Raw genomic sequence first — 24,634 nt, 5'->3', positions numbered from 1 at the left:
CAGTTTACTTATCAGGCAATAAACAGAAGAGGAGGAACTAGATTCAGAGGCTTGAAATGACTCAGCATTACTCAGTTTCAGCTGAGAATCATTTATTGAAAAACATACAGTTAGTTTGTAACTGTGCAATCGGAAGAGACACAGGAGGAGAACGTAATTAGGAGCCCAGTTCATTAAGATATGGGTGTCAGAATTTTTCAAGTGTGTATTCTACCACTTTGTGCTCATATCACGTCCCACGAGCAAGATGAAAACACTGCACGGTCAACTCCTACATAAACTTCTCTGCAGACTTCTCTCCCCCAGGCCCCGCTCCTAAGCTACCTGCACCATAACAGTGACAGGTGTTAGAAGTGAAAGTATTAATAGCAACGTGCATCTTTGCTGCGTTTGAGCAGTAACCACTTCAGAGCTTAAAATAGATCCTACAGTAGCCACACATTGGATAGTGTTCACCCTCCAGGTTTTGTGGGCACTATCACATGGCTTATGGTTCTTTAAAAAAAAAAAATGGAGAAGGAGAGTGAAAGAGGTTTATAGGGATATCCCTGGATGAAAGCCAGAGTCTCTGAGCACTTTACAAACCTACACACAGTAGCCCTAGCCTCCTGAAAAGTACATGCATTGTTTAACCATGCAGAAACTGAGGGACAGAGAAGGTAAGGGGCCTGTCCAAGGTCAGAAAGACTCCAGAAAGGGGAGCCAGGACTCCTCTGCCCTAGCCACTTGGGGTGGGAGGGAAGTTACTTTTGAAAACTATCCTCCTTAAAGCGCAGTTCTCTGAAGACTCTAGTGACACCAGCTCTGGCTCAGAGATGCAGATGTGGAAGTTGCTCCAAGTAGGACAGAATGAGCAGCTTGTGTTAATAGGGTGCTTTTGGCCATATATTTAAAAGAAGCCTTTTTAATGAGGGAGCTGAAACGAACCCTGATTCATGGCACAGATGGTAAGGGGGCACGGACACCATGCTAGGTCCCTCTCCCGCCCCACCAGCTCACTTGAAGCCTATCTTCCAACACGGACACTGAAAACTCTCGGCAGCAGTTCCGTGACATGGCAAAATTCTGCCTATTTTCCTCCACCCCAGCAGTTACTGAGAGATCTGGAAGACCGTCCTTTGCTCTGAAAGAGACCAAGTGGTCCCTTTTTGTCCAGAGTACCAACCCACAAGCAGCATGAAAACAAAGACCCAGAGAACGGGTGGGGAAAGTCAGGCTTAATTCACCCCCTCTGTGCCATGCACAGTCTCTGCCAGGGAGGCAGGGTTTCCATGCTCTCGATCTGCTTTCGTAAAATTGTGCTCTGTTCACCAGGATTAACAGACTGTTTAAATGAACACAGCAGTCTGGGGAAAGTTGCCATCATGTCTGTTTCAGGCTGGCTGCCTATTCCGATCATCTAGATGTGCCCACAGTTCATACCAGGGAGGGCTCTTTGAGCCACGAGGGCAAGGAAAGGAAAGTTTAAGGAACAAAAGTTGTGTTGGAAGACACCCTGGGTCTGCCTAGAAACCAGGCTTCAGTGCAGCTGAGTGACCAGGGCAAGCTTTGATTTCTTTACATTTAACAGCACTCTAGAAGAAGCTTCTGCTGGAAGACTAAGAGATTGCAGGAGCTAAGGGGTTAAACCCGGCAACTCTAGTTTCTGCTCCTATTGAAGCAGGCCCTGAAGGGTAGCCACTGTTTCAAACCAGCTGGTACCTTGATGATCTTGGGCACAACAGTAACCAGAACTCTTGAATCTTTTTGCCAGAGGGGTCAGTTGGGCTAATCCTGCTATGTTAAAGTAGCATTTACAGCATAAAGAAGCTATCCTGATGGCACAATGGTAGGAAAGGTTATATCTACGGTCTAACTTAATAGCTACTCAAACTTGTAGGACATGCATTTACTCACTAAACCAAGTTAGTTCTCTTTAGGATCAGACTGGTCTATCGGCCGAGTCCCTGCCTAAGGCTCGGTGTTGTTACAGGCACTATTCATAGTATACTTCGGAGGGGAGTCAGTGGGTACATGCAAGCTGCTTTTTAAGCCGTTAATACGCAGCTGTTCATACTTGAAGGGTATAAGCAACATCATGGCCCATCAGTCTGAAAAACATGCTGTCTTTAGAAATTATTGATCTCTAAGATGCAGAAGGAAAGGGGTGGGTAGAAGGCGTGGGAGGGGGAACTACACTCTAATGCAAGCTTGGACAGTCTTATTTCTACAGCCAGATGTATCCAGATACCAAGCAAGCTGGGCAGCATATTTAATGAATTAGACCCTTAATTGCTGGTGACAAAGTGAGCACTGCACTATGACAAATGAATGTAGCAGATCTTAAAGTGACAGAATCAGAAAGGTTAATTTCGTAAGTTGCAAAAGGATTCGTTAGACAGCCATTTGTTTACGTGCATTGCACACAATTTACTTTAATTGTGGAAGTCTCCTGGCCCAATCCTGCAGTCCATATGCAGGCAGATCTCCTATAAAGCTAACTGAGTTTTGCCCTGGTAAGGACGAAGCCCTCAAATGTGCCTTCCCCTCCCACCACCACATACTGAACATTTGTAAGGATTCATGCAAAACCTCACTGCATCTGACAGTTTGAAAGCCAGGAATAAATATTCTTTAACATCTTATAAATAAGCCATAGAACATCTTAACAAGAGCAAAGTGCTTTTTACCCCCACCCCACTTAAGACAGTTAAAAAAACCTAACTGTGAATGTGTCTCCACCACAACAGAACAATGAAACTTCTAGTTCCTAAAACACGATAAAACTGACAGGTAAGTGTTTCAGACAAAGTACTCAGTCTTTTGGTACCCTGAAGTTATCCTTCTCTTTTCTGATGGCTCCCATTGTTCGAATGGGATCAGTTTCCCCAGCATGCTGCTGGACTGTCTTCTCTCTAGCAGAAGTAAAATAGACAAGCCAATTTTATTTCACTGCAATAAGACTGTGTATATTAATCATATTTTAACTCAAACCAGAAATATTATAACCCAGACCTGATTTCACATTTAAGTTACAATCACACAAACTTCTAGGCAGTATTTCTTGCAAAGCGCCTGCTCACAGGATACTTATCGACCCATGAAGATGTGAGGGCAGAGCATGGTTTCTCTGGGCTGACCAGCACAATCCAGAACTGAGCCCTGTCATAGTGCTCACAGCGATCTTAAGAATTTTTAAAGATGCAGTCGTCAGCCAGAACAGATTGCAAGTGATAAAATCAACATGCTGAGAGGAGGTGCTTACATCTCCAGATTTGCACTCTCAGAATATACAGCATGAACGAGGAACACGTCACTCAGCCAAGAAACAGATCTTCGCTCGGGTCAAATTGTATAGCATTCTTAAGACTTAGCCAGTCACTACACCTTCATCTGTTGGCACAAATCTCTCCCAGGATAAACAGTTACGCATGTGAGAAGAGGTCACAGAATGGAACAATTTAAACGCCAGTAATGCCACAGAAGCACCAGCTCCCTTGCTTCCCATAATTGTTTTAAGTGACACCGGTCTCCATCGAAACTGAAATTTGCTGATGAAAGGCAGAGCAACAAGCTGCGATTGCTGCTTTCTTTAGAGGTCATGGCCTCCCCCATTTCCTTATAACCCAGGATAATATCAGGATCAGCCATGCATACACAGGTACCTCACTCGCATGAAGGGGTTGTATGTAAACTCCTCTGCAATAGTAGACGGGATAGTTGGTTCGCCACTGTCATATTTTGCCTGTAAAAAAGGGAAAGATTTCTGCTTTATGATGGGTACAGATGTGAAAAGCAATGGTCTTCAGTATCGTGCAGTAAAGCTAAGACACAGAGTCAGTGCTGTGTTTGCATTGCCTCTAGCTGCTCTGAATGTCGCAATGATACAGGCCATCCACAGGCCAGACTGCTCTCACCAGAGGAAAAATGGCATAATCCTTCCGCAAATGGACACGTAGGTACAACATTCAAACAGATGCAGGACACAGACAGATGCTGAGCGGCCCCATTCACAACCCTCTAGAAGCAGGAATAGCACATGGGGAGGTGGGACTGGGAAGGGCAGAGGGAAGCTGGATGTAGGGCCAGTGCTGGCTCACAGGGTCTTCGGCCGTCTGGAACTGCCCCTTTGGCTTTGCTCCGCACGTTCGGGGTGCGGGGGGGGGGGGTACCCTCCTGCTGCTCCCACCAGTGAGGCTACAGCTACGGCCTCTTTGGGATAAAGACAGTGTGTGAGCTCCGCCCATCTGCTTCGCTCCCGCCGCCAGCCCCAAACCCCTTCGTGCTGCTGGGTTTAACCAAACTCAGGACACGACCTGCCTCAGCCTCCTGATCCCGGTCATTGCCCTCACCTCATCCCTGCCCTCCATTCCTCTCAGCATCCCTGCCCTCCCACCAACCACACTCTCCTCCTGCCTCCTCACCTCCTAGCACCACGGCTCCACCCACAAACCTTGCACGACTTTGATGGAGGCGTACAGGTCTCCTCCGCCACCACATCACATCAGTGCCAGTGCCCTGCTTCTCCCTCTTATTTGTTAGACTCACTTGTTGCATCGTGTCCCACCCTTGACTAAGATCTGAGGCAGCGGCCATGTCTAGATGCACTTGTACAATGCCTCCCCCTTACAGGGCCCTGATCCCAAAAGAGGCTCTGGGGTGCTACCCCACTATAAAAATAATTCTAATAACCCACTAAGCCGAATGCCAAGATCCCACTTACCTTAGCCCAGGCTAGTTTTTGCTGGATGGCAGCGTTATTGGGTTCAACATGACGGGCAAATTTTAGGTTGTTGATCGTGTATTCGTGACCACAGTAAACTCTCTAAGAGAAGGGGAAAAAATGTTACACTCACACCGCTTCATATCCCAGGATCTCAAAGCACCATTACAGATGTTAGGGCTGCAAACCTGGCTCCACTGGAGTTCATGGCAAGGGCTCATAATCCTCTAGGATATGGATATATATTCTATCCACCATACGGAGGCACAGAGGAAATGGGGAAGAGATCTGCCTGATGTTACATGGCAGAGCTGGGAAGAGAACCCAGAAGTCCTGCCTCCTAAGTCCTCTGCCCTAGCCTGCATTCCCTCTTTATGAGCAGAAGAGGGATCAGTGGACCAGTGCTCCCTTCTCCACGGACCCCTGGCTGTTCTACATGCAAGACAGTCCATGGATATAGCCCTTGTTCATTCTGAAAGATCACTTCCCCCATTTTGAATACCAATTCCTTCTTAAGTCTGCAATAGGTTCAGCTTGGTGAATTTGCTAACATGAGATGAGGATCGATACCGTTTCAGGGTCCAGGCGGCCTAAAATCTCTATCAGTGCTTTGTACATTTCCTCTGGGGTTCCCTCAAAGAACTTCCCACAGCCAGCCACGAACAGTGTGTCACCTGGGAGAGAGGACAGGACACAGTGTCACGACCAGACAACACACTGGAGCAGACAATCCCAGGGGGAAAAGAAAAAAAAAATCGGTACTGTGGCTGGTCATAATCATCATTACACGCAAGCTTCCCACACACACAGTTTTGCCACCTTAAGCAAGAGACATGGCTAGAAGGCCATGCTATAGATCCAATGGACATTGGTCTGTAAAGAGATACGTGATGGTGCCTAACTCTTGGTTGTTTGGGTACGTTGACGAGAGCCTGTTAAGGAGCAGGTACACATGATCAAGTTCAAAGCATCAGACCTACTTCACTTGAGGCAGGATCACCACCCAGGTTTCCAGAGACCAAAAGTGAATGCACTACCCACTAGTATAGTCGCCCACCTAGTCTCTCCTCCAGTTAGCTACACAACTAACAAAGTTGTAAGAAAATATAGGAAAGCAAACATGGGCCAAATTAGTGATTGCTAATAAAATTCCAAGCCTCGCTAGTTGGACAAGTTTAGGGAAATTTCCATTTAGTGAGCTGTGGGGGGCATGGATCAGCATTCATGTCGCACTCCTCATCAACACTCGGCCAGGGCAAGCTAGTGATCCAACCGGCGGACCAAATTCAATGATGAATCCTGGTCACATGCCACCTGAGGCAAGTTGCACATAGGCTAAGAAGAAGTGAGCTGTGATTGTAACAAGGAACAGGGAAAGAACCTAAATCTGGATAATCAGGAGAACATAAGCAGAGGAAAGACCTGCATTTCTCAGCAACACAGATCAGAGGCAAAATAAACCACCCAATTCCTCACCTGTAAAGACAGCGGGAGGCTCAGAACTATTTGGTTTAGTCACATAATAACAGATGTGTCCAGAAGTGTGACATGGCGTATAGAGGCATTTCACATGAAGAGATCCCACCTGAGGAGAAGGCCAAAGAATGAAGTTAGGCCACCGTGCACTGGTGGCAAGGGAGATTAACTCACTGTTTTTCTAGTCGTACAATTCAGGCAAGTTCTCAGAGCTGCAGAGTAAAATCTCAAGTCAGGTTGCCACGGGAGCTCAGCAAAGGTAAGGAGGGGTGAGCTTACCAGAGAATGGAGCGTATTACTTAAAAGCAGGTGCTGAGTCACTCTCACTTACATGCAGAGTAACTCAGTCCTTGGCAGTGAATGAGGCCACGACAAGAGCAAACAGATTGAGAGACATACAAAACCCAAACAAGTTAATCAAGTGTAAACAGCTACTGCCAGCTACTGTGTTAAAGGGGACGTGAGCTATACCCAGAGACACATACTAAAACAGCCTGCTCACCAGGCTAAGGGGCCATTTATCACAGACATGAGTTAAATTTTAGTGCCCCCCCACACACACTTCCCAGTGTCTCCTTGTGCTTCCTTTTTTGCTAAATACATCCCTAAATGTATATTTCTGGGACAAGCAGAATTCCTGTGCGTCAGCAACATTGCCGCACGTTTTACTGCGTAGGCGCCAAACGTAGCTGGCAGATACCTCCACTGCAGTTAAACCAAAGCTTTGTCGAATAACCTTCGTTTGTTCAGCTTAGGAAGAGCAGCACCAGTCCTGAACCACTCACTTCCCCCTGCCAAATGCTGCAGTCCAGCCAGACAAGGAGGAGAGAGTCTCCACTCTGCGTTTGCAGATCTACAGGAGCTGATTTTTAAACCTTAGTCTTAAGTACCTCTCTGGCCTCCATCGCCACAGTGTCTAAGCACCTCAAAATCTCTAAATGCATTTATCCTCACAGCACCCCTGTGAGGCAGGACAGTGGTATTATCCCCATTGTACAGATGGGGAACAAAGGCAGTGACTTATCCGAGGTCACACAGGGACTCTGGCAGAGCAGGGAACTGAACAGGTTGTGATCCATGAACCCTTAGTGGCAGTCTACGTAGAGACCTGTGGCATCTGTCCAGCTCTAGACAGGCTTCTCAAGTGGAAGGCACATTCTGGACTGGGGTTTTTTTTGGTTTTTTTTTTGTTTTTACCTGAAATGATGTAGAGTGAGACACTTTCTGTGTCAAGGCTCCCACTCGGTTGTCTCCTCCATACACTCTTAACCCAGACTCCATCTTCACAAGCTTCTCGTTACCCCCGGCATGGTCCCTAGAAGGTCAAAAGGTCACGTTTTGGGAGACCAAAAGATGCATTTCTTACAACTCTGGCCCTCCTCTAGCTACACTGCAAAGTCTGGCTCGTTACCAGGCATTGAATTTTACCACCTTTTGTAACGTAAGCAGCTACTTGTTTCTGTTTCCCTGCACTTCACCTCCACACACAGTTTCAGAAGATTCATGATCACCATCTCCTCCCTGAGGCTATGCCCCACCAAAGCTATTACTTGACTTCATTGTTCAATTATGTTTTAAGAGGAAGACCAGGACAATTTCTGCCATGGGTCTCCCCACTGCACCTGTGCTGAAGTTTACGGGGTATGTGTTCATTACAAAAAAAAGAAAAGATGCAAAGACCAAGGCACATTATTGACAAGACGTGAGGATTTTCAGGAGAGCTGGAGGAAGATTACAGATCTCAATTCACAATGTAACAGCATTTTCTAGTCTTCAACATGAGATTTTAGAATTGGATACGGTCTTTTCTGCAGAGCAAGAAGAGGGGCTAATGGGACATGGGCCCACGTTCTTACAGGTATTTAGGCACTTAAGTGCCACTGAAATCAATGGAAGACAGGTGCCTAAATACTACAGAGGATCTGTGCTTTGGACACTGTCATGATGGGTGCTCTACAAGTACACAGCTAGGTCAGTTAAACAGAAGCCATCATGAGTCATTCTTTTTCATTGCCATGAGAAAGCTGGTAGCGTCACCAGCTCCAGTTCCATCGCCTAAGCCTGTATTAAAAGTGCTTCCTTAGAGCTTTCATTCCCACCAAACTTTAAATTAGATGGGTGTTAAGTAAATCTATCTAAACAAGATGCCAAGTGAGGGAAAGCCAGAGCAACTGTCAAACCAGTTTCCTCACTCCACTTTCCCTGAGGCTTGATTCAGCTCTCAGTTACACACACGCAGCATCCAGCAGTGATAAATGCATGCACATACCCAAGGACCAAACTCTGCCGCCGGTAATCTTCTTTATTGAAGTGGGTCCTCCTGTCTCTAAATTGGATTCCAAGCCCAGTGAAGCCAGTGGGCAGACTGCCATTGACTTCGATGGGCTCTGGATCAGGCCCATTAAGCCTAACAGGGAATCTCCTTGTAAAGGTTAGTACATTTCCACTGAGCCCTGGCTCCTCTGAGCAGGAACTCATGTGTGGGGACCAATAATATCTGGAAGAACCACCCCTTGAATTGTGCTTTGGATGAACAACTGCCTCCAGAGGCAATTCTACCCTACCCTAAGATTATAACATCGCAGAACATAAGTGTTACCAATGGTGATGGGTAGTTAGAACGGTAGTCAACTTCACGCCATGCTTTCTGACCACTTCCACAACCTACAAACAGAGCATCATAGAAACATTAGACCTCATATAACCTGGCTTAGGCATGGCCTCAACCATGAGTAGGGGCTTTTGTGCCTCTATTACGGTTTGTAAGGAGCTGAGCCAGAACCTGCATCCCAGAACTCAGGCAAGGCTCCCATTAACTATGCTGGGAATGACACCGGAGTAAGGACTGCAGATCAGGTCATTAGGGCTTGCCAGACTGGATCAGAACATCAGTCCAATGTTCCACCTCTGGCAAATACTTGTTACTTCATAGGAAGCCAAGAAAAACCTCCATACTGCACCCAGGGCAGATAAAGGGGAAAAAAATATCCCTCCTGTTCACATCCCAATAAATACAATTTGATTACCCTTATCTGAGCAGCTGTATCGACCAGTAATCATGACTTCATCCAGCCTTTTTACCCCTAACCCAGAGCAAGGTTCATGGCTTAATCATTTCCTGCATTTAAAATGCAGGGCTAGCATAGGCAGCAGCCAGCCAAACCCAGCTCCCCTTTCACCAGGCAGAGCGCTTTAGCCAGAGCACCATGGAGCGTCACCTTCTGGGGTTGCACAGGGTCAACAATCGCTGCCTCTTTGGTTTCCTCATCGATGATGAGATACATGTAGTTGTCCGTGAGGGCTGGAAGCAGCTCCACCTTCATGTTGGTCTGTGTGACTATCTTAGACTTTCTCAGATCAGAGTCGGCGTGGAGGAAGCCAGCTCCTGGCCGTGTTGCACCTGGAGATGCAGAGGATATTTGAAAATATGGTTGGTGCAGCAGCAAAACTGGCAGTGGGGAAAGAGTATAGGGGATCCTGTGGCTCTGAACGCCAAGGCTCTGAAGGGCCCCGGAGAAAAGCAGCACATGGCTTAGTGCGGTCTCCTGCTAGAGCCGATATAGGCTACCACATCTAGGAGAAAAATCAAGGGCACAGGAGGGGTGAATTCTCCCAGGTAGGATGCCACCTGCCACAACGAGGAGTGAAATGGCTAGCACGTGGCAGTACGGCCCTGCTTCCTCAGCAACACCCAGGAGAAAACCTGGCAAGTCACCACAGAGATGAGAGACAGGCCCTGGCCCAGGGCGCTTACAGTCATCAATGAACCTGTTTGCATGAGCAAAGTTACACAAGGTCTGTGTGATTGCAGGATTGGGCCTAATTTAAGACCTGACAGAGGGGTAATAGAGCAGGCAGAGGGGGGTGGAGGAGGGCTGACAGCTGTCACAGCAGTAGGACTACGGGGTTATCAGCAAAGGCCAGTGTACAGCACAGTGGAGCCAAAAATAAAAAACCCCCATGTTTTACAGCCGTGTTTCTCAACGGCCAGTCCAAGGAGCAGTGCCAGTCCCTGAGATCTCCCTCACACAGGTTAGAAAGGCAGCATGCCAGTCCCTGGTATCAAAAAGGTTGAGAAATGCTGTTTTAGAGCATAGACAGACACCTTTGGCTCATTCCTTGTAGACACCATAGCAGCAAGGTAAGGCAAAGGGGGAGAGAATGCTGGATTCTCTGCGGAGGATGCTGGACTCCCCTCGGTATACAGGTTATTAACCAACATACACTCTGGAGGAAAGGTTTGGGTTAGTGGGCTACTGCCACTCAGATGTGACAAAAAGAGGTGTTCTGCTGTTTGCTTCGGGTGAAGTGTTTAAGCAGATCCAGGACATTTCACACGAAAACAGCCCAAAGTAAAAAAGAAGCCTATTTAACTCCACAGGGAATCGGTACGTAAAACAACAGCCAATGGGCAAAAGGCTCAGCCATTTAAATGGTGGAGATGAGCAAGAGAGGACAGCCCACTTGGCCTCCTGTTTCTAGAGCCTCTAGTCACCTACTCACCAATTTCAGGGCTCTTAAATATAGTTGTTAAAGGTTTAAAAACAACAACAACAACAAATGTTGCACTCAGGGAGGATTACTGTCGCCTGTAAAATCTTGCTCAGTGTAAGCCAGTTGTCTGGCATGAAATTCACCTCTGTGGAGAGGGCCAGCACAACATGAGCATTACAGAATCACTGAGAGGTGCAAGACCAGGGCCCCGTTGCGCTGGGTGCCGTACAGACACACACACTGAGAGACAGTCACCGCCCTAAGGCACGTTCAGTCTAAATTGACAAGGTGGCAGCCCAGAGAGGGAAAGTGACTTGCCTGAGGTCACACAGCAGCTCAGTGGCACAGGTAGGAATAGAACCCAGTGCTGCCACTGGACTGTTCCGCTTCCCCACAGTATGGCTTGTGCTGGCTTCTGTCTGTGGGATAATAGATAGAAGAATAGGAAAGAAGAAATATCTACGTTTCTGGAAGAGGTTTCTAAACAGGCTTTGGGATGCACAGTACACAAGCATCACAACAGTGGAGACACACCAGACCTAGAGCTACAATCCAGCTTCATCGGTGTTATGAGCATTTGGCACACGAAAAAGCCTTTGAACCACAGTCTCGCCCGCCCTCTCCCCCCAGGACATTTAAAGTATTTCTAAATTTATATTTAACAACACACACACAGCCCTAGAATGGCAGGAGACATTAGGACTTTAGAGACACAATGCACCAACAGGAAGCGTAGGGAAACAGACTCCCTAAGTCACTTCATAGCCAGCTCTTACGAGTTCAATGAAAGACCTTCTCTCCCCGCACTTGCTCCTTTGCCAAGGATCTTCCACACCCCCTATCTTTCCTCACCTGGCTTGGAAGCCTCTAAAGGGACGCAGCAGGACCATGCAGTACCTCAGCAGAGACTAACAACAGCTACAAGAGTCAATAGGGATTTAAGCAACAAGAAAACTTCAGCGAGGGAGCAGTTCTACTATGTCGCCTGGAGGTCTGTTCACATGGTCCTCGTTAAGTAGGTCACTGCGTCTCAAGAAGGTACCGTCTCCCACTCTGTTAGCATGACAAAAACTGAAGCCAAATTGGAGTTCCTTATGGCAACTGCTGACCCATTTAGTCCAAAGTGTCTCTCACCCTGCTGACAGCAGCAGCTCTTTGTCTAAGCAGCAGAACCCGTTTCTGTCCCAACCCTGTGAGACTTTTCCGGTAGTTTCTCCCTTGCAGAGCTGCCAACTGTTGCAATTTTACACTAGTTGGCATTTTTCTTAAAGCCCCAGCTCCTGGAGTTAGGGGATTGTGTGAGAATCTCAGTCTGCATTTTGAAAGTATGATTCTAGCCCCCGTATTGCAGGCAAAAACCTGATGACCCACGTGCACCCTAAAGGCTCAGAACTCAAATAAAAAGAACCCCCAAATATTTAGCCTTTTTTTTTTTTTTTATATATATAAAGTCTCATGATTTTCTGAGGCCTGACATGGTTTTTGTCTGTTCACTACTGGCAATGTTGTGCTTGCCAAGATGAAACGCCCTTCTCTCCCAACACAGCGTCTGCCCATGGCTACAGCAAATGCTCCAGGTGAATGCGCTTTCCGTCTGATCTCACTCCTGATGAAGCCGGGGTAGAACTGCCCTAGCAAGACTGGAACCCGCTCGCCCGATCAAATAGCCTCCTATGGGAATTCAGCCATCCATCTCCCCGGAACAGAAACCGGCTGTCTTAATGCCGGAGAGAATTGATGCGCAGCAAAGAAGACAACCGTGTTGCTTTGAAGTGTGGGGACACAAGGGGCTGGTGTTTCATTTTACTCCCAGGACTCCAGCCCAGTGTTTTCTGAGATTTGGCAATTCGCAATTTTCCTGGAGTGCCACAGGCACAGCAGGAAACCGAAATTGCAACTGAGGCAGCTTCTGAGCGAGCCTCTCAGATGGCTCAGGAATGTCCATGTTTGAGGAGAGATGTTTTTAAAAGGCCTTGTAGTCTTGTTATAGCTTATAAAAAACAAGGCCCGTAGAACTTTAGAATATATGATGTTAAATCTACTGCGGAGCTTCACTTTGCAACCATCTGAATCTCTGCAACCATCTCAGTACTGGCAAGCGTAATAACCCGTTGGAAAACTTAAGAGGCAGACAGTTGTTGCTGTAGGTCCCCTTTGGCTTATTTATCTGGCCCAGAGTCCTTGGTTTTCCACTCCACACCTGCCTTCCGCCTCATATTAAACTAGAGCTGTAAGATCAGTAAAGGAAGAGAGTGTAAGAATCTAAAAATGCAATACTACAAAGAAAATCCCCAACTCTGAAGCTTAACAGAGCATACACATAAGAGGCATTTGACAGAGAAGACACTTTAGCATCCATACCTGCCAATTGGTGTTATGGAGCAGGGAAATCCCTTTTATAAAAATAAAGCTATCATTCCTGGGCAGGAGAAACACCAAAAACAAACCAATCCTTCTTCCCCGACCCAAATCTGGCGTACTTCAATAGGGTAAAACCATTTCCTCATCTCCCCCAACCTCTCCAACCCTGTTTACAGTTAAATTAGGCTCTGACCCTGCAAACACTTATGCACATGCTTAAATTTTAAGTAAGGAAATAGTCCCATTGACTTAAAGGTAATCATATTAGTATTTGGAGGTTCTGGCCACAAATTATTTACCAGATCCTTGAGAGGGGGTTTTCATGCAAGCACTTGCCTTTAAAATACCAAAGTGTGATCGGAATAAAATAAATAAATAAAAATAAGCGTGCACACACTTTGAAATGCCCTCCGAATTTCCAGCTGTAACTCAGACCTAGTTTTCAGAGCTGTTCTCATCTGGTCTACAGGTGCATAATTTCCTATCTGTGCACACTGATGCTATCAGAACTGGTTCTGTTTAAGATGTCATTCAGCCTCATAACATTACGTAACTGGTCCCACTATTCAGGACCATATCACAGCATTTATTTCAATGTCACTATATGAGCCTTAATAAAGTGTACCCTAAAACATTAAGGCCTAATGGTTTTATTTTCATATTGTTCCTTAATATGTTATCATACTTGGGGTCTGATCCAAAGCCCCTTGAAGTCAACAGAAAGATTTCCATTGACTTCAACAGGTTTGGGATCAAGTTCTTTGGTCATATCTTCTGGTACCACTCTTCAGTGTACAAGTGTGATTCTGCACTTGTAGAAAGGCGTGTTTGCAGATAGGAAACTGTTCACATTATCCAGCATATGGATGTACGCTGAGGAGACGAAGCAGAGTTTAATGCAAGACTTCTGTATGAGAGGCGTTATGAATTCATTCCTTCTACACTATTAGGGATCAGATAGGAAATTTATATTTATTTAATTTCTGAATCTGGTACCTGCATGTCTTGTGTTCTACATTCGCAGCTTCTTCTCCAGGTAGAATGGACTACAACAAACTACTTCTTATATCAGTTGTGAGACTTTATCTTTTTGGTCATACTGCCTGTATGGTTCTCAGAATTTTGATATGACTTATGCTCCTGTTTGTGTTGCTGCCATCCGAGTGATTAATGCAATTTGCAATAGCAGCTCCCAGAAATACATCTGGGAAGGGCCAATGACATCATTATGCTTTTATAATAATAATAATAATTACCCTAATACTACTTAGCACTTATGTCGTGCTTTACATGTTCAAAGCACTGTACAAACATTCAAGTTCTGGCAAACTGTGGGGTCCCTAATAATCCAAAGGGATGACAGAGTTGCTTATAAAATACTGTACACTTTTCAAGTTTGACAGCAAATGAAGTCAATAATAGATGGTTTAGGGTCATTCCTACAACTGGACCCATGTAAAATCCTCTGCTCCTTACTTCACTAGGACTCAGGGTGATAAATTCACATTAAAATCAGAGTTTCAAAGAAGTTCTGTCGCTGTTTAAGTTTGTGTGGGTTTCTAAAAGTTACTAATACAACCCCTCACCCACAAAATATTTATAGTTTATCAATAAAACCAGCTTGGGCTGGGTTTTCAAAATATACTCCAGGAGAATTTCCCACCCAATCATCCTGCTGCAGGAAGGCCAGAAATGAAACGGACTACAGGAAAAAGGGGAATGTCACCTATCTGCGGTCGACCTGTGGAGTTAACTCCCAAAAAATCCCTCAGCGAAACAGCAGCGTTAAAGCTGTAACCTCCTGAAGGGTCACAACCAGGGTTACAGCCCAAGAGGAAGGGAAGCGTTTGGGGTGCCGATTTTTTAACCTGACGGCCCATTTTTAACTAGGAGATGGTTCCCCCCCGGGATTGTCCTTGTTCAGTCGCCTTCAAGGTTATTTCAAGCCCTGAAGTGGTTATAACCGCCCAGCCAGAGGCAGATACCCCCCCCCCGGCCCAGACCCACTAGACAGGGCTGGTGCAGCACCCCAAAACGGATCCCTCCTCCGGCCCAGAGCAGACACACGGCCCCGAGGCGGCTCTCTGCCCCCTTGCAGGCGTTACAGCCCCGACGCAGACGCGCTACTTGCGCGTTTCCTTCCCTGCAGCTGGCGACGAAGCCACGGCTGGGGGGGGGGGCGTAGTGCAGCCGCAGCGCACGGCGCTGGGCACGGCCAGGGTGTCCCCCCCAGAGCCCCTCTGCAGGGGACGCTCCACCCAGCGCGGCCCGCTCCGGCAGGCGGTGCCCGCAAGAAGCCCCCGCCGCCGCCGCCACGTACCCGCTCGGAAGCCTGCCGCCGCCCCCAGCCAAGCCAGCGCGCTGCCGAGCCTCCGGCGGCTCCCGCGGACCATGGTCTCCAGGGCGGCGCGGCAGCCCGCCCGCCCGCCGGCGGGGTTACATAAGAGGCAGCGCCGCACGCTCGGCCGGGTCCGGCCCCTTCCCCTTCCCCGGCCCGCCGCCAGCCAATCGCGCCGCCGCTGGCCGGACCAGCCCTCCCCAGCGGGGCGGCGTGCCCGGGGCTCGGGCGGGCAAGGCCGGCGACTCACAGGGCCGCGGTGGGAGGCGCCGCTCCGGCCGGGTGCGAGCCGCCGCCGCCGCCTGCCCCCCCGGTCTCCTGCGCTCGGGTCTGCGCTGCCCCAGGCCCCCGCGCTTGCAGCCTCGCCGACCGCACCGCGGCCTGCGACGGTGGCACGGACAGACAGACACCCCCCGCTCGCTGCCTCGGGCTTTTCCCTCCGCTCCCGTGTCCCACCCGGACTTGCCTTGCACGCCCGCGGATTGCATCACGGGGACGCTGCCGCCCTCGGCCGGGTGACCCGAGGCATCTGAAGGGATCGCCCCGACCCAGCAGCATAAGGACCGGGGGTGGGGGGGGCAGAGGCTTGGCCCGCTGGTTTCAACTCGCTTCTCTTGTGACTGTTTGTTTTGGTTTTTGGGTCTCCGCTCCACTTTGCTCACGCTTTCTGCCTGTTGCCTTAGGGACGAGGTGGCCCGGGGAATTTGCCCTGGTGCGTTTTATTCCATCAAAGGGTTGGTAAGCTCTAAAGTACACATTGGCACAGCATTTGAACGCCATCCCTGCTCCTCACCATCATGTGCTGATAAGGAGCAGGGAGGGTGGCTGGCAGGCCATGCATTTAAATACCCTGATTGCAGAAGCAGCTTCGCCCAGCGGGGGGAAACCAGGGGCGGAACCGTGTGTGCCTAGACAACTCTATGGTTTCCAGCTGCGAGCAATTGGATTGGTGCAGGGGAAAATGTGTCTCCTCTGGCCGGCCGTAGCTGTCAGGTGATTGTTCTGCCCTGCTCACAGCTCAGCATCTGACACAGGGGGAAGTTTGCAGCGATGATGGCCTCTTCCAAGCCTTTGGCTAAGTTCTGGGAATGGGGCAGAAACATCATCTGCGTGGGGAGGAATTACGCAGAGCACGCCAAGGAGATGAAAAATGCTCTCCCCAGCGAGCCCCTTTTTTTCCTGAAGCCTTCCTCAGCCTATGTCCGGGAAGGAGACCCCATTATCAACCCTTATTACTGCAACAATCTGCACCATGAGGTGGAGCTGGGAGTGGTGATTGGGAAGAAAGCCCATGCTGTCTCCCAGAAGGCTGCTATGGACTACGTGGCAGGTTATGCCCTGTGCTTGGACATGACAGCCAGGGACACCCAAGCTGAGTGCAAGAAAAAGGGCCTTCCCTGGACCTTAGCCAAGGGCTTCAATACCTCGTGTCCCGTTAGTGATTTTGTGCCCAAGGAAAAGATACCAGACCCACACAAGCTGCAGATCTGGCTCAAGGTAAATGGCGAGCTGAGGCAAGAAGGGGAAACCTCTTCTATGATCTTCTCTATCCCCTACATCATCAGCTATATCAGTGAAATAATCACACTGGAAGAAGGGGATCTGATTTTGACAGGTAGTCCCAAAGGTGTTTCTGCTGTACAGGAGCATGATGAGATACAAGCTGGGATAAACGGCATCCTCAGTATGCAATTTAAGGTGGCACAGCAATCACGCTGATCTTGATGAGGGAATCTGTCATTTCTTTTTGGGGAGCACTCTACAGATGCCTTTTAAAACAGCCAAAGAATGAAGAAATACCTAGCTGTCTGTTCCCCAGCAGCCTAAAAGAATGTATCGCCCAACCCTCTTGGAAACAATGAAGAATCAAATGTACTGAGCTAAAATATTAGGTTTTGTGAGCCTTCTTATAAAGGCCCCAGATAAGGACTACCACTCTTGTGAAGGTCAAGCTTTTCACATTACTGAATGGCACACAGATCCAGCTAAAAATATGTATATGGTAGAGAGGCGCTCACGCAATCTGGTTAATGTGTTATATTTGAAGGAAGCAGCTTTAAAAAGGAGAGCTGGGAGCGTGTGAGAGAAAGGGATTGTTGTAGTGAAACGCTAGTTTAGGAAGTACTCTAATTAAATTGGTTTAAATTAACTGTTCTGTCATATTGTTTGCCCTAATCCTAAAACTAATTTAGTGCTTCAGGCATATTGTCTTTAAAATAAACATCGATTTTTGCTAAGGTATGCAGAGGCCTTTGGAAATAAGTGTCTACAAATTTTAAATGGTTCAAGAAAATTAGCGTTATCCTCACCACTTTTTACTCTCTGTTAATTTTTTGGTGGGGCAAGGTGACATTATGGGCACATGAAATTTGGTCTCCTTAAAGGAAAAATTCACTGTGGTATACTTCACCACAGATACATGTTTGCTTCTTTTATATGACTGTCATTAAAAACAAATTATTTTTCAAAGGAGGTTAAAAAATTAAAGTATAGCTGGCATACACAATATACAGTATATTTACAGCTGGTCTGGTAATTAGCTTGGAATTACATGTCATCGAAATCATGCACGTGATTGCCAGGAGGCCTCGTTAACGGCATAAACCTTCTGGTGGCTGATTAACAGAAGTTTGGGGAGAAAGCTGGGTGCTCCAAATTCAGAGGTGAGTGCTGTGTCAGTGGGCAGCCAGAAGGGGAAAGGCATTTTATAAAACACAGCCCACTGTAAAATGGGGATAAACAAGGCTCTCTCACCTGTGCTAAGTGCTTTCAATTAATATTTATTAAAATTAGCAAAATTTAAAATATACCATTACTTCTAACAAACTGGCTTTCAAGAGAATTACTTCATCCAACTATTAGTTAAAAGAAAAATACAGTTTTAAGGAAATTTTCAGCAGTTGGGATCCAGTTGCCACATAAGGAGGGACTATTTTAAGGTTTAAGACCCAATTCTGCAAACGCTTTCTACACACGATAATATTTAAAGGGCCACTTTCATTTTTTAAACTTTTTAATTACATTTGTGACAGTCCTTAAATGGGTGATTTTTCTTTTAATTCTTTAAAGCAATTTAAAAAATTCTTTCCTGCTGATGTTTTAGGATCTTCTCAGTAAGAGATTGTTTCTCCAAACAGTTAAACAGGAATAATCTCATACATGAGCAATTTAGTCAGTCGAGTAATCCTATGGCGTTTATGTTCCTTGGACGACACCCTGGCCATAGAGGGAAACGGTGAAACTCAGTATGGTACAAAGTACTATCAAATGCACAAAAAGAATAAATTGAAAGCTTTTTGTCCTCCACTAGCTTCTTTCAATTATACTAATCTTAGACCACAATCCTGCAAAAATTTGGGCATATGCTTAATTATTATAAGCATGAAAATAATCTCAATAAGAAAACTCGTATACTTAAAGTTAAGCACATGCTGAAGTGTTTGCAGGATGAGAGCCCTAGTTGTTACTTATGAAACTGTAGCCGGTACAGCACTTTTGGACTGAAATATAATTTTCATGTATATCATTTATTTAATACTGCTACTGAACCCGCTATTGTGAAACAAGGATCTGAATTAACCTAGCAAAGTGTCTTGTCCAACAGAAAATCCCCTTGATACTCTCACTGTTGAAAGTTCACAGCTTCTGCAGAAGGCCAGCTTAGTGAGAGGAAAGGTCAGCCTTTTTCCGGAAGCCCAAAACCCCACAAACAGCTTTCCACTTAACACTGTGCATAATGGCAGAATTTCTGTTCTCCTGGTACTGGCTCTCATTGTTTCCAGGTGCTTGGTAACATCAAAATACAGCAAAAAAATTGTATTTTCATATCTATACTTTCCCATGTAAACAATTCCTGTTATAACAGCAACGTTACAAGTTCATGAGCGGGGGGGAAAGGTGCCCAGTACACTCATGTATGCAGAAAGATATAGTCCACAGACGTTTTAAGATGTGGTATATACTGTGAAAAAAGTTTGAGATTCCCTAATTGAAAAAATCCCTTTTCCTCCTCAAATATAGCTGTGCAGCAAATAGATGAACCTAGAATAGGAGTCATTCATAACCAAAAGGAAAGGGGACATGTGGGCTTAGCAGTGGGTTAGCAGCTGGTAAAGCTTTTTGGACATAGAACTTTCAGTGCAAAGGTATTCTAATCACATTTTTTATGTCTGGCATATGCATCTTGGGCCTTCTGTTATTCTTCCTTCACAGATTTACATTCCTGAAGGAAGTCAGGGAGAGCCGCTCATAGCGTGCTTTGGGATCTATCTTCCCATACGTTGTAGGATCTCATCTATACTACAAATAGAATTGTACTGAGGACCTGGTTACAACCCACAGTTATCCTCCAATACAGTTAAACTATGGTTCCATTTTAAAGCAGACAGCCATGTTTGGAATCAACAGCTCATTTTGTCAGCTTTGGAGTGAGCTGTAGCTCATGAAAGCTTATGCTCAAATAAATTTGTTAGTCTCTAAGGTGCCACAAGTACTCCTTTTCTTTCTAAGTTCATGTCAAGCAGACTAATTTCTGTGGGGAAAAAAACACCTCCACGTCAGAACCACCCCCCTTCTGAGGGAATCTGCAGACAAGCTCAGTGCAGTGTCATTCTTAAGAAGTCTGATTGCCATATGTAGACGTTGAGCTGGGGCATCTACACGAATCCGTTGTGGAGAAGCAGGAAGCACAGAAGGTCTATTGTGACATCTCTTTACCTTTCCAGAGCTCTGTAACTCTTTCAGGAGTCTGATTTGTCTTGTCCCCGCAAAGTGTCACCTCACTTAAAAACTACATGCTTACAAAATCAGACATAAAAATACAAAAATGTCATAGCACACCATTTCTGAAAAATTGCTGACTTTCTCATTTTTACCATTGTGACAGGGTCAGGCCAGATGGCTACAGGAGAGTAATTTTTTTTTGGAAGCAAAAACGGTATTTTTTTATTTGCATAACACACTTACAAAACAAAAGAACAGCATATGCAATGTGTAATACAGCAACCAATCACAATTGTTTTCTCATTAGCTTCAGGGGAGGGAAGTGTTCAAGCTTGCCTGGGCCCAGAGCAGGGGGCTTCCTCGACTCTCGTGGTCTTCCACCCTTCCGAGTTACCTGGTGGCCCAGAGCGAGGGGGCTTCCTCGACTCTCAAGGTCTGCCACCCTCTCGAGTTACCTGGCGCCACGCCCGAGTGTCACCAACAATTCCCTCCTCTGAAAGCACCCAATAAAAGGGCAGGCTATGGGGTGGATAACTGGGGGGGGGCACATGCACCCACGTGTGAAAGGACCCCTCTAAGGTGGTGGTGTCCACAGCAGCAATGGCTGGGGCTGAAGTCCCTTACTCTCTCCCCCAATCAAAGGGTCAAAACAAAGGGAGCCAGACGGGGACACAGAGCAGAGAGCCTCGGACAGCGCCCACTGCTCCCCAAAAGCATCAAGGGAGTCAGTGGACGCCGCCCAGAGGAACTCCACCCGGATACATGAACAGACCGAGGATCGGAAAATAGCCCCACAGTCACAGGAAACTCCATCGGGCAACCTCCTCTCTCTGGTTTTATAGATGGCCATTTTAGCCAGGGCCAGGAGGAGGTTAACTAGGAGATCCCGCGACTTTGTGAGGCCACGGATGGGGAGTGCATAAATAAAAAGGTGAGGGGAAAAAATGCAACCAAAAACGTAATAAAAGATTTGTGAGGAGCCAGAACAGGGGCTGCAGCCTAGCGCACTCCAAATATATGTGCGCCAGGGTTTCCCTCTCACCGTAAAAGGGACAAGTATCTGGGATGGGGTTGAACCGCGCCAAGTACGTGCCCGTGCTCACAGCTCCGTGAAGGAGCCACCAACTGATGTCCCCGACGGGCCTCGGAACCAAGGTGGAATATAGGCTGGCCCACTGGGGCTGCTCACCCTCCAAAGGTGGCAGAAGGGTGTAGAGCACGAGCGTGTATAGATGTTTCCTTGGCACGGTTTGGAAGCATACTGGCTGCAGTTCATGCAGCCGGCTCGCCATAAAGGGGTGAGGGGGTCGATTGGGTCTACGGGGCAGGGGTCCAATTAAAAGGTCCGGCGGGCCTGGGGTAGAGGGTGGGCGGGGCATGCCCCTCGAGCAGGGTCTGATCGAGGTAAGCTCTAGCAGCTGGCGTCAAAGCGGCGTTCACCTCCTGAAGTACGCGCCGGGGAGTACGAGGTCTGGAGAGCCCCATGCGCCGAGCGAGTGTCAGGGGATCCAGCCAGTCTCCCCGGTTGTAGTCCAGGAGGTCTCCGACTCTCGTGACTTCTGCCAGGATCAAACTCTGGCGCACCGAGCGGGACTCCGCCACCTGCACACAGAGCTGGGGGTTGCGTAGCAGGGGCTCCGCGAGGAGATCTGCCCCCTCGGTGGCTGCCACGGACCTGGTCGTTAAACACCGTTTCCAAGTCCGGAGGAGGTCCTGGTAGAAGACTGGCAGCCCGGAGAGGTCTCTTGGAAGACCTCCCGGACAGAGATAAAAGAGCTGCCGGTCATATCGGAGCCCTCGGATGCGGCGCAGGATGGCGTGCGCCAGTCTGCTCCACATCGAACTGCCTGCACTATAAAGGAGCCTCTGTAGGGCCTGGAGGCGGAAGACGCAGGCCTGAGTGTGCAGACACTTCAGGCCCTGTCGTCCTTCCTTCAGGGGTAGATGAAGAACCCCAACAGGGGCCCAGTGCATTCCTGACCAAAAGAACCCCAGAATCGATGTCTGGAGGTTGGTCAGGAAACCCGGGGCTGGGACGAGGATGTTGAGCCGGTACCAGAGCTTGGACAGGACTAGTTGATTAAGCACCAGCGCTCTCCCACGAAGGGAGAGACATTGGAGTAGTCCCGTCCATTTCCGGAGCCGCTCTATTACCCCGCCCTCTAAATTTTCCCAGTTCTCCGGCGGGGAAGGGTGCGCGGCAGAAAGGTAAACGCCGAGGTAGAGCAGCGGACCCGCGCTCCACCCAGATAGTCTGAAGCGTGGGTGGGAGGGAGCTCGCCTGCCGCCAGTCTACTACCGCCAAGCCAGAGCTCTTGACCCAGTTGACCCTGGCAGAGGAGGCTGCCGAATAGATGGCCTGGCAAGCCTCCACCCACGCCAAGTAGCCCAAGTCCTGGACCACGAGGAGCACGTCATCGGCGTACGCCGACAGGACCAGCCGCAGCTCCGGCTCCTGCAGCACCAACCCTGTCAACCTCCTGTGGAGTAGGCAGAGAAAGGGCTTCATCGCCAGAGTGTACAGCTGGCCCGAGAGGGGACACCCCTGGCGTACTTCTCGTCTGAAGCTGACCGGTTCGGTCAGGGTCCAGTTGAGCTTAACCAGACACTCTGCGGAGGCGTACAGCACCCGGAGAAAACCCACAAACAGGGGTCCGAAGCCAAACGCCCGCAGAGTGTTTAGGAGGTACCCGTGGTCCACCCTATCGAACGCCTTCTCCTGATCTAGGGACAGGAGGGCGAACGACAGACCGTCTCTACACCCGAGTTCCAAATGGTCCCAAACCAGAAATAGGTTATCAAAGATACTGCAGTCTGGGACGGTGTAGGTCTGGTCTGGGTGGATCACGTCCGCCAGCACAGACCCTAGCCGCAGCAAGATTGCTTTCGTTACGATTTTGTAATCCGTGCTGAGGAGCGAGACGGGACGCCAAATTCGTAAATCGCGGAGGTCCCCCTTCTTCGGCAGTAAGGCGAGCACAGCTCGCCTGCACGAAAGAGGGAGGACCCCGCTCTGCAGAGACTCGGCCCAGACGGTGACTAGGTCTGGGCCGAGGACGTCCCAAACATCGGTAGAATTCCACGGTCAGCCCGTCCATGCCTGGAGACTTACTAGTGGGCATACGACGGAGGGCTTCCGAGAACTCGGCCAGAGTGAGAGGCAATTCTAGCCGGTCTCGGTCACTCGCGCTGACCGTAGGGGGCTCCTCCCAGAGCACTCTGCAAAGGCCAGGGTCGGTCGGATCCGGGGAGAAAAGACTTGCGTAGAAGGCTCGGGCCCTCCCGCACATCTCCACCGGTTCCGTGAGGGGGGTGCCGTCTTCTGTCAGGAGGCAGGTGACATGTTTCTTGGCCCCCTCATTTTCTCCAGGGCATAGAAGAAGCGGGAGCCGTGATCCATCTCCCGAAGGAGGCAGATGTGGGATCGAACAAAGGTACCCCGGGCCCGATGGTCCTCGAGGGCCCGGAGCTCCTCCTGCTTCTCCCGGCACGCTCCGCAGAGGAGCGGGTCCTCGGGGATGGCGGCCAGACGCCTCTCCAGCTCTAAGACCTCCTGTTCCAACTGCTCTATCGCCGCATTTCTCCATCGGCCGGTGCCCCGGGTGTAGTCGCGGCAGAAAAGCCTGGCACGCACCTTCCCCAGGTCCCACCATCGCTGCGCCAAGGGAAAGGCATGCCGCTGCCCTCGCCAGGCCAGCCAGAATTCCCGGAAGGACGTCACGAAGCCCTCATCCTCCAACAGGCTGTTGTTAAAATGCCAGTAGGCTGGCCCCGGCCTCTCTGCATAGAGGGAGGCTGTCACAGTGGCTAGATGACGGTCAGAAAATGGGGCCAGCCGAATGCTGGAGGAGTGAGCTCGTGAGAGATGGAAACGTGAAAATAAATGCGGTCCAATCGGGAGTGGCTCGACCGATGGGCTTCCACCCGGACAAAGGTGAATGTGGAAGTGTCATCCAGGTGGTGGTCACGCCAGATGTCCACTAGGGAGTGATGTTCGACTATCTTCCGGAGGGTATCCGCGGCGGCCGGGCTCTGCTCGGTCCCCGAGCGGTCCTGTTCCTTGAGGGTGGTATTAAAATCTCCCCCCAGGACCAGGCACTCGTGAGAATCTAAGGTGCCGAGGAAGGCGGACACCCGGTGGTAGAATTGCAGCTGCTATGGACCCGATGTCGGGGCATAGACGTTAACGAGGTTAACCATGAGCCTCTCCATACGGACCCGGAGATGCAGCAGGCGACCCGGCACGGCCTCGGCGACCCCTAGCACCTCGGGCCATGGGTCGGGGGAGAACAAGGTCACCACTCCAGCCTGTCAAACCGTGGCATGGCTAAAGTAGACCCTGTCCCCCCACTCCAGCCGTCAACTGTCTTCGGCGGTTGGGTCCGTATGGGTCTCCTGCAGGAAAACCACAGAGTACCCTACCTCCTGAAGGAAGGAGAGCACCTGGGACCTGCGGAGAGCCATCCTACAACCCCGGGAATTCAACGTTGCGATGGTGAGAGGTGTCATGGGGAGGAGATTGGGGGGGATCCTCACTGGCA

General features: G+C 48.9%; 2 protein-coding genes across 5 annotated transcripts; one reads left to right on the top strand and one right to left on the bottom strand.

The window, feature by feature from the left end:
• Window positions 1-75: 75 nt before the first annotated feature.
• LOC144271188 (hydroxyacylglutathione hydrolase, mitochondrial) lies at window positions 76-15,975 on the bottom strand. Of its 4 annotated transcripts, none has more exons than XM_077828362.1 (10): window positions 15,834-15,944; window positions 10,991-11,087; window positions 9,397-9,578; window positions 8,778-8,842; window positions 7,376-7,493; window positions 6,179-6,287; window positions 5,273-5,376; window positions 4,703-4,804; window positions 3,645-3,724; window positions 76-2,894 (listed from the first exon to the last, which is right to left on the bottom strand). In XM_077828362.1, the coding sequence occupies exons 1-10, from the start codon at window positions 15,927-15,929 to the stop codon at window positions 2,795-2,797; spliced, it is 1,053 nt and encodes a 350-aa protein (XP_077684488.1). In that variant the 5' UTR covers window positions 15,930-15,944; the 3' UTR covers window positions 76-2,794. The 4 variants fall into 4 exon arrangements, with proteins under 4 accessions (XP_077684488.1, XP_077684487.1, XP_077684486.1 ...); XM_077828361.1 differs by lacking the exon at window positions 15,834-15,944 and adding an exon at window positions 15,354-15,468 and having other exon boundaries at window positions 10,991-11,091; XM_077828360.1 differs by lacking the exon at window positions 10,991-11,087 and having other exon boundaries at window positions 15,838-15,975.
• Window positions 15,976-16,224: 249 nt separating this feature from the next.
• FAHD1 (fumarylacetoacetate hydrolase domain containing 1) lies at window positions 16,225-17,520 on the top strand. The gene has a single exon (XM_077828363.1). The coding sequence runs from the start codon at window positions 16,422-16,424 to the stop codon at window positions 17,088-17,090; it is 669 nt and encodes a 222-aa protein (XP_077684489.1). The 5' UTR covers window positions 16,225-16,421; the 3' UTR covers window positions 17,091-17,520.
• Window positions 17,521-24,634: the final 7,114 nt, after the last annotated feature.

Source organism: Eretmochelys imbricata, chromosome 10 (assembly GCF_965152235.1).
Source record: "Eretmochelys imbricata isolate rEreImb1 chromosome 10, rEreImb1.hap1, whole genome shotgun sequence".
NCBI classification, from domain to species: domain Eukaryota; kingdom Metazoa; phylum Chordata; order Testudines; family Cheloniidae; genus Eretmochelys; species Eretmochelys imbricata.
Note: the sequence above shows the minus strand (reverse complement) of the source record. Positions and strands in the feature narration are given on the sequence as shown.